At 40.7% G+C, this 16,149-nt stretch overlaps 1 protein-coding gene across 1 annotated transcript in view; it reads left to right on the top strand.

Moving 5' to 3' along the window:
• The first annotated feature begins 4,379 nt into the window (after window positions 1-4,379).
• Window positions 4,380-16,149, top strand: part of CLSPN (claspin) — a 46,755-nt gene continuing 34,985 nt past the window's right edge. Inside the window, exons 1-3 of the mRNA XM_006867610.1 lie at window positions 4,380-4,403; window positions 13,874-13,979; window positions 14,628-15,079. Of these exons, the coding sequence (XP_006867672.1) occupies window positions 4,380-4,403; window positions 13,874-13,979; window positions 14,628-15,079 (582 nt within the window). The remainder of the gene's footprint in view (window positions 4,404-13,873; window positions 13,980-14,627; window positions 15,080-16,149) is intronic.

Below are 16,149 nucleotides of genomic sequence, written 5' to 3'. Positions count from 1 at the left end.
ATCCCTTCCACACACAAAGTACACAGGGATGGGCAACTTGGACATTGGCTACCCAAAATGGTGGGAAGGGGGTGGCTACAAAGGCAAGAAGTGACTGGCTTACAAGCTTTCAAGAGGAAACCTAGATCCAGAGGGCCTGGAGGAAGGTAGAATCTCCAGTGAGTAGTATCCAGTCTGTCTAGGTGGGGCTGATGAAATGAAATGCAGATGGGTCTCTTGTAATACAATAGTGAATAATTGTTATCAGGACTGATTGTGAGGGTTGGAAATGTAAAGGTAGACATTTTATAGCAAGGAGGGCATTGATTAACTTTCCAGTCTAGGAGTGGAGGTCCCTAGGACCATCAACGGAGAAGAGTCAAAAGAGGGACCCTACCCAGAGAAGCAGTGATGCCTGAGATGGAGGCAAAGACGATGACGTAGAGCAATTGAGCAGCTGGAGACTTTAGATCCAGAGAGGGAGAGGAACTGTGTGCTGAAGACCCGGGAGGTGTAGGGGGCAGGTTTGCAGGGTATACCCTTTCGTTGGTTGATGATGCATGGAGGGGATTGTAACCATGGTAATGAGACGATATACGATAGAATGAATGTAAAACTAATGTTCTCCCATGTAAACCATCACATAATTCACAATAAAACACTTAAGAAAAAAAAAAGTTAAAAAAAAACTTTGGCCATGGATAGGTGTGATGGTAGGCAGCATGGGGTGTGTGGTTGGCATGACTGGTTGCACATGTAAAAATGACTGAAATGGCTAATGCTTTGTTTTGTATATATTACTAAAATAAGAAAAGAGGAAGCTCCTAAAAAAGATCATAGGAATCTTTATGATCAAAGTTCACAAAATATGAAGCTCTTCTTTCTCAGTATCTCCTCCATATGGGTCAAAACACTTCAGATGGTGGTGTTTCCATATCTCTGACCCTTCCCCAAAGAATTCTGTGCTCTTCTATTCACACCACATCAAAATAGCATCTTGGGCATCCTTGAGAGAGGAGTTCAAATCGTGTTCCTTTGACATATTCTTTGAATTTGGGGAACAAAAAGGGCAAGATTAGGCCTGTAGGGTAGATGGGATAGTTTCCCAACAAAACTCTTGCAGGACAGCCCTTGCTCCCCTCAAAGAACGAGCAGATGCTTTATCGTAAGGAAAAGAATACCTCTGTGCAACTTTCCAGTCCTTTTTCTCATCACTGCAGTTTTTCCATTGCCTGAAACGTTCTTCTTCATAAATCTATTAAGATTACCCCTTTGCCATCCCCCAAAATGGTCTCCATAACCTTCTGAGCTGTCCTCTCTGCCTGAATTTAACTGGCCCAGAAGATCCTCCCTGTTTGGATTGGACTTTTTTTTTAAGGCATCTTAACGAGCCTACGACAAGTAGGCTGAGAGAACTTGTCTTCAGCCGTTATTGGTCACAAAGACACGTTTACATGGCTGTTCACAAACTTTTAGATTCCAGATATTACTCACCAAACTAGAATGTAGAACATGAACTTTTTGTACAAGGTTATGTCAATTGACTGAGTTGCCACCTAAGACTATGGTCCTACGCCCTGAAACCCAGTAACTAAATTCCACACGGTGTTTGCTTATGTTTAATAAATATCCATAACTGTGAAAAAAAAAAAAGAAAGGTGTGCAACAGGGTTGTATTCTTTCACCATACTTATTAAACCTGTATGCTGAGCAAATAATCAGAGAAGCTGGGTTCTATGAAGAAAAACATGGCATTAGGATTGGAGGAAGACTCATTAACAACCTGAGATATGCAGCTGATACAACCTTGCTTGCTGAAAGTCAAGAGGACTTAAGACATTCATTGATGAAGATCAAAGAGCACAGCCTTCGATATGGATTACATCTCAACATAAAGAAAACAAAAATCCTCACCACTGGTCCAATAAGAACAACATTCTTATCAATGGAGAAAAGATTGAAGTTGTCAAGGACTTCATTCTTCTTGGATCAACTATCAACACTCGTGGAAGCAGCAGTCAAGAAATCAAATGACATACTGCATTGGGCAAGTCTGCTGCACAAGACCTTTTTAAAGAGTTGAAGAACAAAGATGTCAGCTTGAAGACTAAGGTGCGCCTGACCCAAGCCATGGTATTTTCAATAACCTCATATGCATGTGAAAGCTGGACCGTAAATAAGGAAGACCGTAGAAGAACTGATGCATTTGAGTTATGGTGTTAGAGGAGAATATTGAAAGTGCCATGGGCTGCCAAAAGAACCAACAGATGTGTGTTGGAAGAAGTGCAGTCAGAGTGCTCTTCGGAGGCCAGGATGGCCAACGTTCGTCTCTCCTACTTTGGACATATTGTTAGGAGGAACCAGTCACTGGAGAAGGATATCATGTTTGATAAGGTGGAGGGTCAGAGAAAAAGAGGAAGAACCCCAATGAGATGGATGGCCAAGTAGCAGCATTGATGGACTCAAGCGTGGCAACAATAGTGAGGCTGGCCCAGGATCTAGCAGTGTTTCATTCTGCTGTGCATAGTGTCGCTATGAGTCAGTACCAACTCTACGGCACCTAACAACAACAACAAAGCACTGTAGGATTAACACTGGATTGTGAACCACAAGGTCAGCGGTTCAACCCACCAGCTGCTCCTTGGAAACCCTATACAGTATCGCTATGTGTTGGAACCAACTCCATGTCACTTAACAACAACAGCCAAGGATAGGAGTCCTGGTGGCATAGTGGGTTAAGTGTTGGGCTATGAATTACGTGGTCGGTGTTCACGTCTATCACCCACTCCACAGAAAAAAAGAGGCTTTCTGCTCCCATATTTGTAGCCTCAGAAACCCCATACAGGGTTGCTGAGTTGGAATTGGCTCAATGGCACACAACAGCCAAGAATATGAGTTTCTGGATGGTGCAAACAGTTAACATGCTTACTGCTAACAGAAAGGTTGGTGGTTTGAGTCCACCCAGAGGCTCTTGGAAGAAAGACTTGGCAGTTTACTTCTGAAAAATCAGTCACTGAAAATCCTATGAGTACAGTTCTACTCTGACACCATGGGGTCACCGTGAGTCAGAATCCACTCAACAGCAAGTGATATGATTTTTAACCAAGGATTAGGGGGGATTTATGGTTCAAAGGTAGAATTTTTACCTTCCATGCAAGAAACCCATGTTTGATTTTGGCCAATGCTCCTCATGTGAGGTAACCATGCATCTCAATGGAGGCTTATGTGTTGATGCTGAACAAGAAATCCTGGTGACACAATGGTTAAAGTGCTCAGTTGAGGAAGGAAAGGTCAGTGGTAAGAAAAGCCCTGGTGATCTAATCCTGTAAAGATTGTTGTTGTTGTTAAGTGCCGTCAAGTCAGTTCTGATCCATAGCGACCCTATACAGGGTTTCCAAGGCTGTAAATCTTTACGGGAGCAGAAAGCCTCATCTTTCTCCCGCAGAATAGCTGATAGTTTCAAACTGCTGACCCTAAGGTTCGCAGCCCAATTCGTAACCACTACACTACCAGAACAGTCTGGGAATCCTATGGGACAGTTCTACTCTACCCTACAGGGTCTCTCTCTGGGAGCTGGAATCCACTCTACACAGAGCAACACATGATGCTGACCAGATTTCAGCGGAGCTTCTGGACTAAGATGGACTAGGAAGAGTGGTCTGGTGATATACTTCCAAAAATCAGCCAGTGAAAACCTTTTATGGGTGACATGGGGACGGGGTAGCTCTAGGTCTGTTGCTCAGGGGGGTTCCCATGAGTCAGGGCGACTCCACAGAAGTCAACAAAAAAGCAATCAAGGATATTCTTTGGTATCTGAGCAATCCACAAAGCTTTTTCTGTTTTGATGTTCAATGGTGTGTCATGTACAAGAAAGGGCAAACTGTTCTGGATGGAGTTACTGGAGAAAATTTCCACAGGGCCCGGAACTCCCCCTGAAAAGACTCAGTTACAAGATACTCCCAGGTGCCCAGGAATCCTCTTCCCGCCTAAAGGGTTCAGTCCTCAGATTGTACTTGCAGGGAGCTGACCAGTTAAGGCAGGAGTCAAAGGTCACAGACCACCACTCGAGTGATGTCTTTTCCAGAGAACCCCACTACCCGCATCTAGTGCACCTCTGACCCTCCCACAAACTCTTCTGGCAACAGGAGCCAGGACCCGCCAACCCAAACCAGATTATATTTGTGAAGCCGGCCGGGAGACGTTTCGTGATTGGTAAGATGGAGTGGGGGCGGGACCTCAGTTAGAAAGTCTCCTCTGAATTGGTGCGAATCATGGAGGGTGTGGCCTCTTCTCCGGCTGGGCGCGAAAGCTCGAACGGGTCTGCGGAACTGGAGACGGCGGGAGCGGCTCGCTCTGGCTGAGGGAACGGGAGGTTGAAGAGTTCTGTGGAGGCAGGAACCATGACGGGCGAGGTGGTTTCTGAGGTGAGCATATACACAGCTCTTTAACCGGGGCTGCGGTTGCCAGGCACCGAGGGGTCGTACTGGAAGAAAGACTGGCAAAGCTTGGTTCGCCCTTGGTTGGAGGACTACAGTTCCCGGCGTGCAGTGCGCCAGCCCCGGCGGCCCCGTGGTGGTGGGGACTTGGCGGTCCCAGTGGTGGGCTCCCGCGCTTGGGGTCTGCTTTCTGACTGTGGTGCTTCTGGTCTTTGCTGCGTGCACGAGTGCCGCCGAACTCCTTTTCACCCCTTGGGTCACACCTGCCCTCCGCTTTGGCGCGTTTCTTGCCATTGAAGCCTTTTCCTCATACCCAAACTAACCCACTGCTTTCGAGTTGATTTAGATTCACAACGACGTTGTGGGACGGAGTAGAACTACCTCGTAAGGTTTCCAAGCCTGTAAATCTTTACAGAAACCTACCGCCACATCTCTCTCCCACAGAAGAATGGTGGGTTCAACCACCGACCTTTGGTTAACCATTGAGTCACCTGGACTCCTCTTCCTCCTACAGTGCCCGCAAAAGAGAGCAAGGCCCAGGCCGAACCAGTCCTCTGGATGTGGGGCAAGATTCTCCATAAATAGAAAGGCAGAGTGATAAAGACAAGATCCAACTCTGAGCTTGCAGAGCCTTGCTCGCTCCTTCATCCTAATTAATCATGACTTTGGTTCCAATACAAGTGACTGACCTATGAGCCATATTTGATTTTCTTTTTTAAAATATTGTATGTAGGAAAGTATTATTTCTCATGATTACTGAGTTTTTTGGGGTTTTTTTTGGGGGGGCAACTTACTAGGGCCTAGAATATCGATGTTTATGTGCTCCATTTAATTTTTGACAGCTTCCAATTTTCCTAGGTTCGTACTTTGTACATTCCATGTTCCAGTTTTTTTAATGGATCCTTGCAGCTGTTTCTCCTTATTTTGAGTTGAGCCTCATCCGCAAATTAATGTCATGAAAACTTTACTCCATTCATTTCATCATGGCCAACTCTACTTTGAGGAGACAGTTATTCCCCAGTCATATTTTGAGTGCCTTCCAACCTGAGGGGCTTCTTTTCTGGTACTATTATCTGACAATATTCTGGTGCTCTTCATCATGTTTCAATATTCAATACTCTGGTGCTATCTCACAGTGTTCCACTGTGATTCATAAGGTTTTCAGTGACGAAATATTTGGAAGTAATCCGCCTCTCCTTAGTCTTCCTCTGGAAGCTCATCTGAAACCTGTCCGCCATGGGTGATCCTACTAGTATTTAAAATACCGGTGGCATAGCTTCCAGAATCACAAACACACAAGCTCCTACAGTACGAGTGGTAGATGATAGAATTGTTGTTAAGTGCTGTTGAGTCGATTCTGACCCATAGCGACCTTGAATATGGTTTCTGAGGAGTAGCTGGTGAGTTTGAACCGCCAACCTTTGCAGTTCACATGGCTTTGCAGTCTGGCACATTAACCCACAGCGCCACACCAGGACTCCATGATAGAATTAGACTAGTACAGTTTTAGCAACCTCCAATGATATAGCATCAATGGCTGCTTACATCATAAAAACATCACATAACAACCAGGCATGTTTTACCTGAAAGAAGTATCCAAACACCACCTTTGAAGCATGTTTGCCCAAACAACCAAATCTGAATTTGATCATATCTAGAGAATCTGTCTATAGATCGAATGACCCAATTACAAGAAACAGAGGAGTATGTTAAATAATACCAGAGATGCAATTCAGAATGTGGAAAATTAGAAAATGAATAAATTCTACACACAAAAAAAGAGGAAGAGTAACATGTATGTTAGTGTTAAAATGGATGTCAATAGAATAAGGAAATTAATACTGTTCACTCACAACGTGGTTCTGGATTTGATTCCTGAAAATAAAAGTACTGACTATTACAGATCTCTTTCACTCAAGATCCCAGTAATTTCATACTGCACAGAAATATGCAGACTTTGTATCCTGATTTAAAAAAAGAAAAAGTACAAGTCAAATGAATCTGAATACTGATTGTTGTTGTTAAGTACTGTGGAGTCAGTTCCAACTTATAGTCACCCTGAATGGGGTTTCGAGGCTGCAGATCTTTATGGAAGCAGAAAGCCTCACCTTTCTCCCGCAGAACAGCTGGTAGTTTTGAACTGCAGACTTTGAGGATAGCAGCCCGATTCGTAACCACTATGCTACCTGAATGCTGATTGTTGTTGTTGTGAAGTGCTGTTGAGTCGGTTCCAACCCATAGCCTCTAGAAATTGTCAGAGTCCCTGGGTAGTGCTTGACTACTAACCAAAAGGTTGGCAGTTCAGACCCAAGCAAAAGCAGAGATTTGCTTACGAAAAGTCACAGCCTTAAACCCCTATACAGTTCTACTCAGCAGTTCTACTCAGCACACAGTGGTGTTACTTTAAGTCTGAACCTAACATATTTACAAAACCCTCTGGTAGGAAATTCATTCCTTCAGTGTGATGTACTGAATTTCTAACATGGTTTGGCCCGAATGACATACTAATACAGGAAAACCTGTGAGAGTTGGAATATGACAGAACTGTGTTGTTTTTCTGATTCTCATTAAGATTTCTGCCTTTGTTAGGGGTGTAGTCTTGGCACTTCTCTGTTGTTTGTTTTAGTGTACATTTTTTAGTTCTCCTTCTCCACTTTATCCATATTCTGGCTTTTACATGTTTTACTATGTGTGAGACCTATGCATAAAATTTGGACCAGAATCCCACTAAGATTGCTATAGAAAAGAGGACTTAAAAAAGCTGTAAATGTAAAATCTTATGTTTAGGTTTTAGAAAACTCACCTGTGTAATATAGGTTGAGTGATCTGGATACATTTTCCAGGGAGTTTAGTTGACTGTGGGTCCCCATGAGTCAATCGATTAGATGACAACTGGTTTGTTTGATTTTGTTTCTTTGTTTTCATTGTGAACCAACTCGGCTGAAATCTGAACCACAGACACATCTATGTCTATGGTTCTATATGTCTCGTGTTCAGAAACATTGCCAGCCCAGAGTTACAGGGAGTTCATGAGTACCTGAAATTGTATGCATCTCCCCCCGGCCCCTGAAAGAGTCCAGGTGTTTATCAACTAACCAGAGGAATTTCTGTCCCCTAAAAAATTGAATCAGTCACTATAGGCCAAAAATGACGCTGATTTTTAAAGTGGTATGTGTTAGGAAAGGAGCTCTGGTAGTATAGTGGTTACAAATTGAGCTGTGAACCGCAAAGTCAGCAGTTCGAAACTACCAGCTGTTCCTTGGGAGAAAGATGAGGCTTTCTGCTCCCGTAAAGATTTACAACCTCAAAAACCCTGTACAAGGTCGCTAGGAGTTGGGAACCGACTCCACGGCACATAACCACCACTACCATATATGTTAGGAGTCCTGGTGTGGCACTGTGGGTTAATAAAACCCTGTATAGGGTTTTCGAGGAGCAGCTGGTGAACTGCTGGTCTTGCAGTTCAAACGGCTTTGCAGTCTGGTGCATTAACCCACAGAACACTGATTAGATATGTTATATTAAGCAGTAATTCTAAATTTTTTAGGTGTGGTAATAGTTTTGTAGTTAGTTTTATTTATAAAGCTATTGTCTTTTAGAGATGCATATGGAAATATTTGTGGATAAAATGATACCTGGGATTTGCTTCCAAATAATCTAGTGACAGAGGAAGTAGGTGAGGGTATAGATGAAACAAGATTGATCATGATTTGATGATCATTGAAATTCGCTGATGGGTTCATTACACCAATCTATTTTGTCTATGTTGGGATATTTCCAAATAAAACATTTTAAAAAGTCACAAATAAAAATACCTGATGAGAAGGAATGTGCTGGGTGACTTGACCAGTTATGACAAAGTTGACCTTAAATGCCAGGTCTTCTACCTCCTGGTATTCTCAGGGTGTTGAATCAAAAGTTTTTAATAAGGAGGTAAATATTAACATCTACTATGTGGTTACGAATTGGGCTGTGAACCGCAAGGTCAGCAGTTCGAAACTACCAGTTGCTCCGCGGGAGAAAGAGGAGGCTTTCTGCTCCCGTAAAGATTTACGGCCTTGGAAACCCTGTACAGGGTCTCTATGAGTCGGAACTGACTCCACGGCACATAACAACACAACAGCAACACTATCTAATAGGGCATAAGGCCTCATCCTGTTTCTCAAATAACTACTGATTTGAATGCTTAGATTAGAAAAACTCTTAAATTGATTTAAACCCAAGATAACAAGTAGAGGACATGCTGTTGATGCTCTGAACAATCCCAAGTGGTAAGATTATTAGTCCATTTCTCAGTGCTGTGTTTGGGTAAGTACACAGCTTAATATGGATTAATCATTTTTCCACTCTAGTCTATTGACAGCAGTATCAGCAATAGTCTTAAGACAGGGCCAGGAAAATTAAAGCAAGTCCATAAGAGCAAAAATATGACCTTGAACATATCCCACCTGAATTTAGAAATCATCTCAAGAACAGAATGGATGCATTAGAAACTAATGACTGAAGACCAGAAGAGTTGTGAGATGACATTAAGAACATCATATAGGCCCAGTGAAATAGGCCTCTTGCAGAGTCTTTGCAGAGTATAGGACCTTAGGTAAAATCCTGAGTCCCATCCAGAACCTTCTGAGGTGGGACATTCCCACTAGCAAGGTCAGCTAGACCAGCTTGGAACAGCTAGACAAACAGAAATACATCTTCTAAGAAAGATGATCAGAAAAACCCAAAACAAAAATGTCAGCATAACTGGCTACTACAAGAATAAGCAAGATGTTCACCAAGAAGCATCAAGGCAAGCAATCAAGTTCCTTCAGGACAAACTCCCCTCTAAGACTGAAACTCAAAGGGACCACGCGAACAGGCATGCAAACTTGCTAGTGACCACATTGGTCTACTGGTGAGTGGAAGAGGGGGAAAGGCAGCAATGAAGACATGGGCTGAGTTTAACCACAGTCCATTGACTCCTGTTGACCTGGAGATGAGAGAGAGAAGAGGAAGGTCTGGTCGGTCCAAAGTGTAGTGAGACTTGGGGACTCTTGAGCCCATGGACAAGGACATAGCCACAGAGAGCTAGAGCTGAGGGTGATACATCCAGCTGATATGAAGTGAGGGCAGATGTACAAGAACACCCAAACTTGCAGACAGTACCCATTTGATGTAGTCTCGATGGCTTGATAATCAGAACTCAACTAGAGGAAGATTAAAAAAAAAAGTTTTGTTTTGATAAAGGAAACAAGGGTAAATTGCTACAATTTGATGAACCTGACCTTTACTTATGGCGGTAGTAACTCTACCCATAGAGAGGGAAGGAGTCTTCACATCAAGTATCAGTGGTATCCCCTCTGTACACAGGGTAGATAGGGATGGGCAACTTAGACATTGGCTATCTAAAATGAGGGAGCAATAAAGGCACGAAGTGACTGGCTTACAAGGTTTCAAGAGAGAGTTTAGTTTAAGAGTATGGGGGGGTGCGGAGGAGAAAGAGTCCCCACTGATTAGTTTTCATCTTGTCTAGATGGGTCTAGTTAAAAGAGATGGGGATAAGATTCATATGGTTCAATAGTGATAATTGTTCAATAGTGATAAAAGAGATGGGGATAAGATTCATATAGTTCAGTCATGACTAATTGCAACTGTCATAATTTTGTAACAAAAACAGGGGAGTGGTTAATCTTACAGTCCAGAAACAGAGGACCCTAGGACCATTAAGGGAGAAGAGCACAAGCAGAATGCAGGACCTTGTCCAGAGAAGCAGTGACACCAGAGACAGAGGCAGAGATGGAGTCATGGAGAGGGTGAGCGGCTGAGGACTCTAGATTCATGGAAGAGAGTGACTAAAAGCTGGTGGTCAGGAGGCAGAATTTGCCCTTTGGAGATGTAAATTACTATATATGCCTGAGTGTTGTTTTTTTTTTTTAAAAAAAAAAGCTAAAGTGAATAGAGAGAAATACTGTTAACTTATGGTACATGGAGGGGACTATAATCATTGTAATGAAACAAGGTGTATGATTTGTTGAATGTAAAACTGATGATCTGCCCTGTAACTTTTCATTCAATCTACAATACAAACCTTTAAAAAAAAAAAAATTGAAGAGTTAACACACTCACAAAAAAATAACATCATATAGGAAGAAAACAAAAAGGTCATTAAAAAGACAAAGAGAAAAAGACCAAAATTGATATCAGAAGAGATCTGAAACTTGTTCTCCGGCATAGAGATGCTAAAACAAATGGAAGAAATGGAGATGTAAAAGAGTTGAATCAAAAATTTCAAAGGGTAGCTTGAAAAAAAAAAAAGTCAAATATTACAATGAAATATGCAAAAGATGTGGAGTTAGAAAACCAAAAGGAAAGAACACCTTCAGCATTTTTCAAGCTGAGGGAACTGAAAAAAAAAACTTAAACCTTCACTTGCAATATTGAAGGACTCTGTGAGCCAAAGAAGATGGAAGAAATACACAGAGACATTGTGTCAAAAAGAAATGGTTGATATTCAACCATTTCAAGAGGTAGCATATGATCAAGAGCCAGTGTTACTAAATGAAAAAGTCCAAAGTGCTCTGAAGGCATTGGCAAAGAACAAGGCTCCTTGAATTGATGTAATACAAATGGAAATCTTTCAACAAACTGATATGGCTCTGGAGGTACTCACTTATCTATGCTAAGATTTTTTGAAGACAGCTATCTGGTCAACTGATTGAAAGAGATCCATATTTGTGTTCATTCCAAAGAGAGGCGACCCAGCGGAACATGGTACCCATCGTACAGTGTCATTGATATAACATGCAAGTAAAATTTTGCTAAAAATAATTTTTAAATGGCTGCAACAGTACATTGACAGGAAACTGCCAAAGGTTCAAGCTGGATTCAAATGAGAATATGGAATGAGGGATATAATTGCTGATGTCACATGGATCTTGGCTGAAAGCAGAGAATACCAGAAAGATGATTACCTGTGTTTCATTGACTACACAAAGGCTTTTGATTGTGTGGATCATGACAAGCTGTGGACAACATTGTGGGAAATGTGTATTCCAGAACACTTAATTGTACTCAAGAGGGACCTGTACATAGACCAAGAGGCAGTTACTTGACCAGTACAAGAGAACGCTGAATGGTTTAAAATTAGGAATGGTGTGCTCCAGGGTTATATTCTCTCACTATATTTATTCAATATGTATGCTAAGCAAATGATTCGAGAAGCTTGGTTATAAGAAGAAAAATGCAGTATTAGGATTGGAGGAAGACTTATTAACATTGCAATTCGCAGATTATACAACCTTGGTTGCTGAAAACGAAGAGGATTTAAAATACTTATTGATGAAGATCAAAGACCACAGCCTTTGGTATGAGTTGCACCTCAATGTGAAAAAGAAAAACAAAAATCCTTATCACTGGAACAATAATTAACATCCATAAATGGAGAAAAGATTGAAGTTGTCAAAGATTTCATTTTGCTTGGAAGCAGTAGTCAATAAATCAAATGACATATTGTATTCAGCAAATATGTTGCACAAGAGTTCTTTGAAGTGTTCAAGAGCAAAGATGTCAGTTTGACAACTGAGATGCACCTGACCCAAGCCAAAATATTTTTGGTAACCTCATATGCATGTGAAAGTTGGACAATGAATAAAGAAGACTATGAAGATGATGCATTTGAGGTATGGTGTTGGAGGAAAATATTGAAAGTACCATGGACTTCCAGAAAAACAAATCTGTGTTGGAAAGTATGGTCAGAATGTTCATTAGAAGCCAGAATGGCCAGATTTCGTCTCTCATGCTTCGGATGTATTATCAGGAAGGACCAGTCCCTGGAGAAGGACATCATACTTGGTAAAGTGTAGGGACACAAAAAAAGAAGAAGACCCCCAACAATATGGATTGGCACAGTGGCACCAGCAATGGGCTTAAACACAGCGAGGACTATGTGATTGGCCCAGGACCTGGCAGTGTTTCATTCTGTTGTGCATAGGGTTGCTATGAGTCAGTACCAACTTGATGCAACCTAACAATTCTGTCATTTCTTCTTCATTGACTAGCTAGGATCTTTCTCTAAAGAGAAACTCCCCCATAGCAATCTTTTCGATACACTGAGGAACAGTTCACACAGGAAAAGCATAATGCATGTTGATTCTTTTCATTACATACCATTTTCAAAGTAAACTGTCAAAGACCTGTTGCTGTTAGAGACTCAACAATTCCAACTCATGTGGTGCTGTAGGATAATGTACTGGATCGCAAGGTTGGTTTGAACCTCAAGATTGGTAGTTCAAACTCATCAGCCACTCCTCAGAAACCCCATACAGGGTCGCTATGAGTCGGAACTGATTTGCTTTCACATGCATAGTCATGGTATTTTTTATTGCTTTATATGTCTTCAAATGTACATCTTTGCTTTTTAACCATTTAATGAGGTCTTTTGCAAGTAATTTGCCCAATGTAATAACATCTTTTGATTTTTTTTTGGACTGCTGTTTCCAAAGTCATTGATTGTGGATCTACGTAAAATGAAATCCTTGACAACTTTAATTTTTTCTCTGGTTATAATGTTTATTGGTCCATTTGTGAAGATTCTTTTCTTTATATTGAGGTGTAATCCATATTGAAGACTATAGTCTTTGGACTTCTATCAGTAAGTGCTTCAAGTTTTTTTGCTTTCTCCAAGCAAGGTGGTGGTGGTGTCATTTGTATATTGCAGGTGTTAATAAGACTTCCTCTAATCCTGATGCCATATTCTTCTTCATCTAGTCCAGCTTCTCATTTGATTCTGTAGCACTTAAAAAGTTACTGATGAATTTGTATTTGTTTTTTGTCTAGTAACTTTTTTTTTTAAGTTCTTATTGTAGATTGAGCAAAAGTTTACAGGGCAGATCCTATCAGTTTTACATTCAACAAATCATACAACTTGTTTCATTACAATGATGACAATCCCCTCCATCTACTATCCGTTAACAGTATTTCTCTTCTATTCATTTTAGCTCTTTTTTTTTTTTTAATACTCAGGCATATAATAATTTACATCACCAAAGGGCACATTCTGAAAGTCTGCTTCCTGGCCACCAGCTCTTAGTCCCTCTCTTCACATGAATCTTGAGTCCTCAGCCACTCCCCCTCTCCATGCCCCCATCTCTGCCTCCATCTCTGGTGTCGCTGCTTCTCTGGATAAGGGCCCACATTCCACTTGTGCTTTTCTCCCTTGATGGTCCTAAGGTCCTTTGTTTCTGGACTGTAAGAGTAACTACTCCCCCATTTTTGTTACAAAACTTCTACCTTTACAATTGTGACAGTTGCAATTCATCATGATAACAGTTACTCTAATGTCATCCTTTCATCAAATCATTATAATGGTCCCTTCCTTTTTTCCTTTCTGGTGATTCCATGATGTTTTTTTCTGTTAGTATGTGCTTGGGACATTCTGTCACCTGCTGCCTAATGCAAAGTCTGTTCACATTTTGTAGGTTCACCTTGAAATTAATGATCCCAAACTAATTTTACAAGAAGCAAGTAGTCCTCCAGACAGTGGACAAGGCAGCTGTGAAACAACTGGAGGCTTGAGTGAAAGAGGTTTGTAAAATTCACTACTTTATTTTTAGGAATAGAATGTGAGACCCTGTATTGTTAGAGAATTGGATTAGTTTAATTTATTAAATAATTATTGCTGTATTCTTATTTATTTATTATAAAAGCAAAGTAACAGCCCATGTACCTTTTAGAAAATAGTAATTTCTGTTATATTATTGATGTAGGTGTGTAGGATCAGCACTGGACTGTGAACCACAAGGTCAGCAGTTCAAACCCACCAGCTGCTCCTCAGAAACCCTATAATGGGTTGCTGTGAGTCAAAACCAACTCAGTGTTACTTAAAAACAATAAAATGTCTACAAGCTACCACATTGCCTGGATGAATGCATTCGTTTTGGTTGAATAATAAAAGAATTTTTAACACTTTTCAGAAGATTCAAGCAACTATGTATGAGTCAACTTTACACATTGTAAATAGATACATAATTACATTTCTCAGTAAGTGACATTTTTTCCAAGGAAAATGTTTTCAAATGTATTTTTAGATTTGCTTTGCTACAATCAATTCTTAGTTGTTAGAGAATTTCACAGGTAATAATCACTTGTATAATTGAATATGTTTTTGAGGAGTAGGGTGACAAAGAGGTAGACTAAATGTATGATTTATTTTTTAAATTGTATTTCCTTCAGATTCAGACGAAGAGATTTTTGTGAGTAAGAAATTGAAAAGCAAGAAGGTGCTACAAGACAGTGACTCTGAAACAGAGGACATAAGTGCCTCTCCAGAGAACACTACCCATGACAATGCTGAGGAGGAAAATAAAGAGAACGTGTATGCTGACAAAGATGGAAACGTCAGGAGAATTTACAGACCTCTGGCTAACAGTGATGAGAGTGACATTGAGGAGTCTTTGTATCAGAAAAATCTTGAAACCCATGTGAGGCCTTGCTTAGAGATGGCTCTCCAATCTGAAAAATCTGCTGACTTTACAGTTGACAAAGTGATTTCCAAAAAATCCATACATGATAGAAAAGGAATTACTAGAGGAAAAGCAAAAGTAAAATCAAAGAGAAGACTTGAGAAAGAGGAAAGAAAAATGGAAAAAAATAGGCGGCTAAAAAAGAAGGAAACAAAAACTGAGGTTCCTTTCATTTTATTCATTTATTCATTTTAATGCCAGTTGACCTAGTTGTCCCTGAGTCCCCAAGCCCAGTGAGCCATTCCCTCAAGGTGTTTGGTTATAGCTAAGACATTTTCAGGACTTTAAATGGGGTATATTTTAAAGGACAGTTTGCTGTTTCTGAAGCTGATTAACATTTTCAAAAAATTTGCTTTTCATTCGTGAGATTGTTCCTGCCCTCAGAATATAGCTTTGAGTTGATTGCTCTTCATTGGGAGTAATGGGGTATATTGTTGAAAATTTGAATGAAAATTTGTTGGTCTCCTTCTCCATCCTGGACATGCAGAGACCTCCACATAAGTGGGTTTCTGATTTTCTTTTTAAATACATGGAGCAATTCTTTACTGTGCTGAATGGATGGAAATGAACTTTCAGTGGAGGATTGGAGGATTTTTCATGCATGCATCAGTCAGAGTTCTTGTCTGCTAACTAGAAAAAAACATCCGCAAGTTTCATAACTAGTCAGTAAATTTGGCAGTCCCTGGGTATACAGTGAAACCTGTGAGAGCCAGATGCAATTGGACTGCCTTATTTTCTAAGTTAGCAAGTTTCCCACCCTTGTCAGGGTACAGTCTTATCACTTTTCTATTGCTCATTTTAATGGAGAATATTTGAGCTTTCCTTCTCTGACAAGTTTCTGCCTTATATATGTTCTGGCTTTTGAAAGTTTTACTGTAGTTAACGTGCTTGACTGCTAATTGAAAGGTTGGAGGCTTGCGGCCATCCAGACGCATCCTGGAAGAAAAACCTAATGATTGATGTCTAAAAATTCAGCCACTGAAAATCCTGTGGAGTACAGTTTTACTCTGGCATCCATGGAGTCACCAGGGGTCAGAACCAAGTCCATGGCAACTAATTTTTAATAAGTCTTCAATGGACTTAAAAAAAAAAAAGTTAATGGTTATTAATTATTTTGGACATTACATAAAATCATAGCTTGCACTTCAAAGGATAACTGTGGATTCAGAACCACTGAAAATGTTCTAGAATGCCAGATACTTGTCAGTTGATGAAATACAGACTTTTTCTGG

The sequence above is a fragment of the Chrysochloris asiatica genome, unplaced genomic scaffold, assembly GCF_000296735.1.
Source record: "Chrysochloris asiatica unplaced genomic scaffold, ChrAsi1.0 scaffold00106, whole genome shotgun sequence".
Classification (NCBI taxonomy): Eukaryota; Metazoa; Chordata; class Mammalia; order Afrosoricida; family Chrysochloridae; genus Chrysochloris; species Chrysochloris asiatica.
The sequence above is the reverse complement of the archived record's forward strand: the minus strand, read 5'-3'. Positions and strand labels throughout refer to the sequence as shown.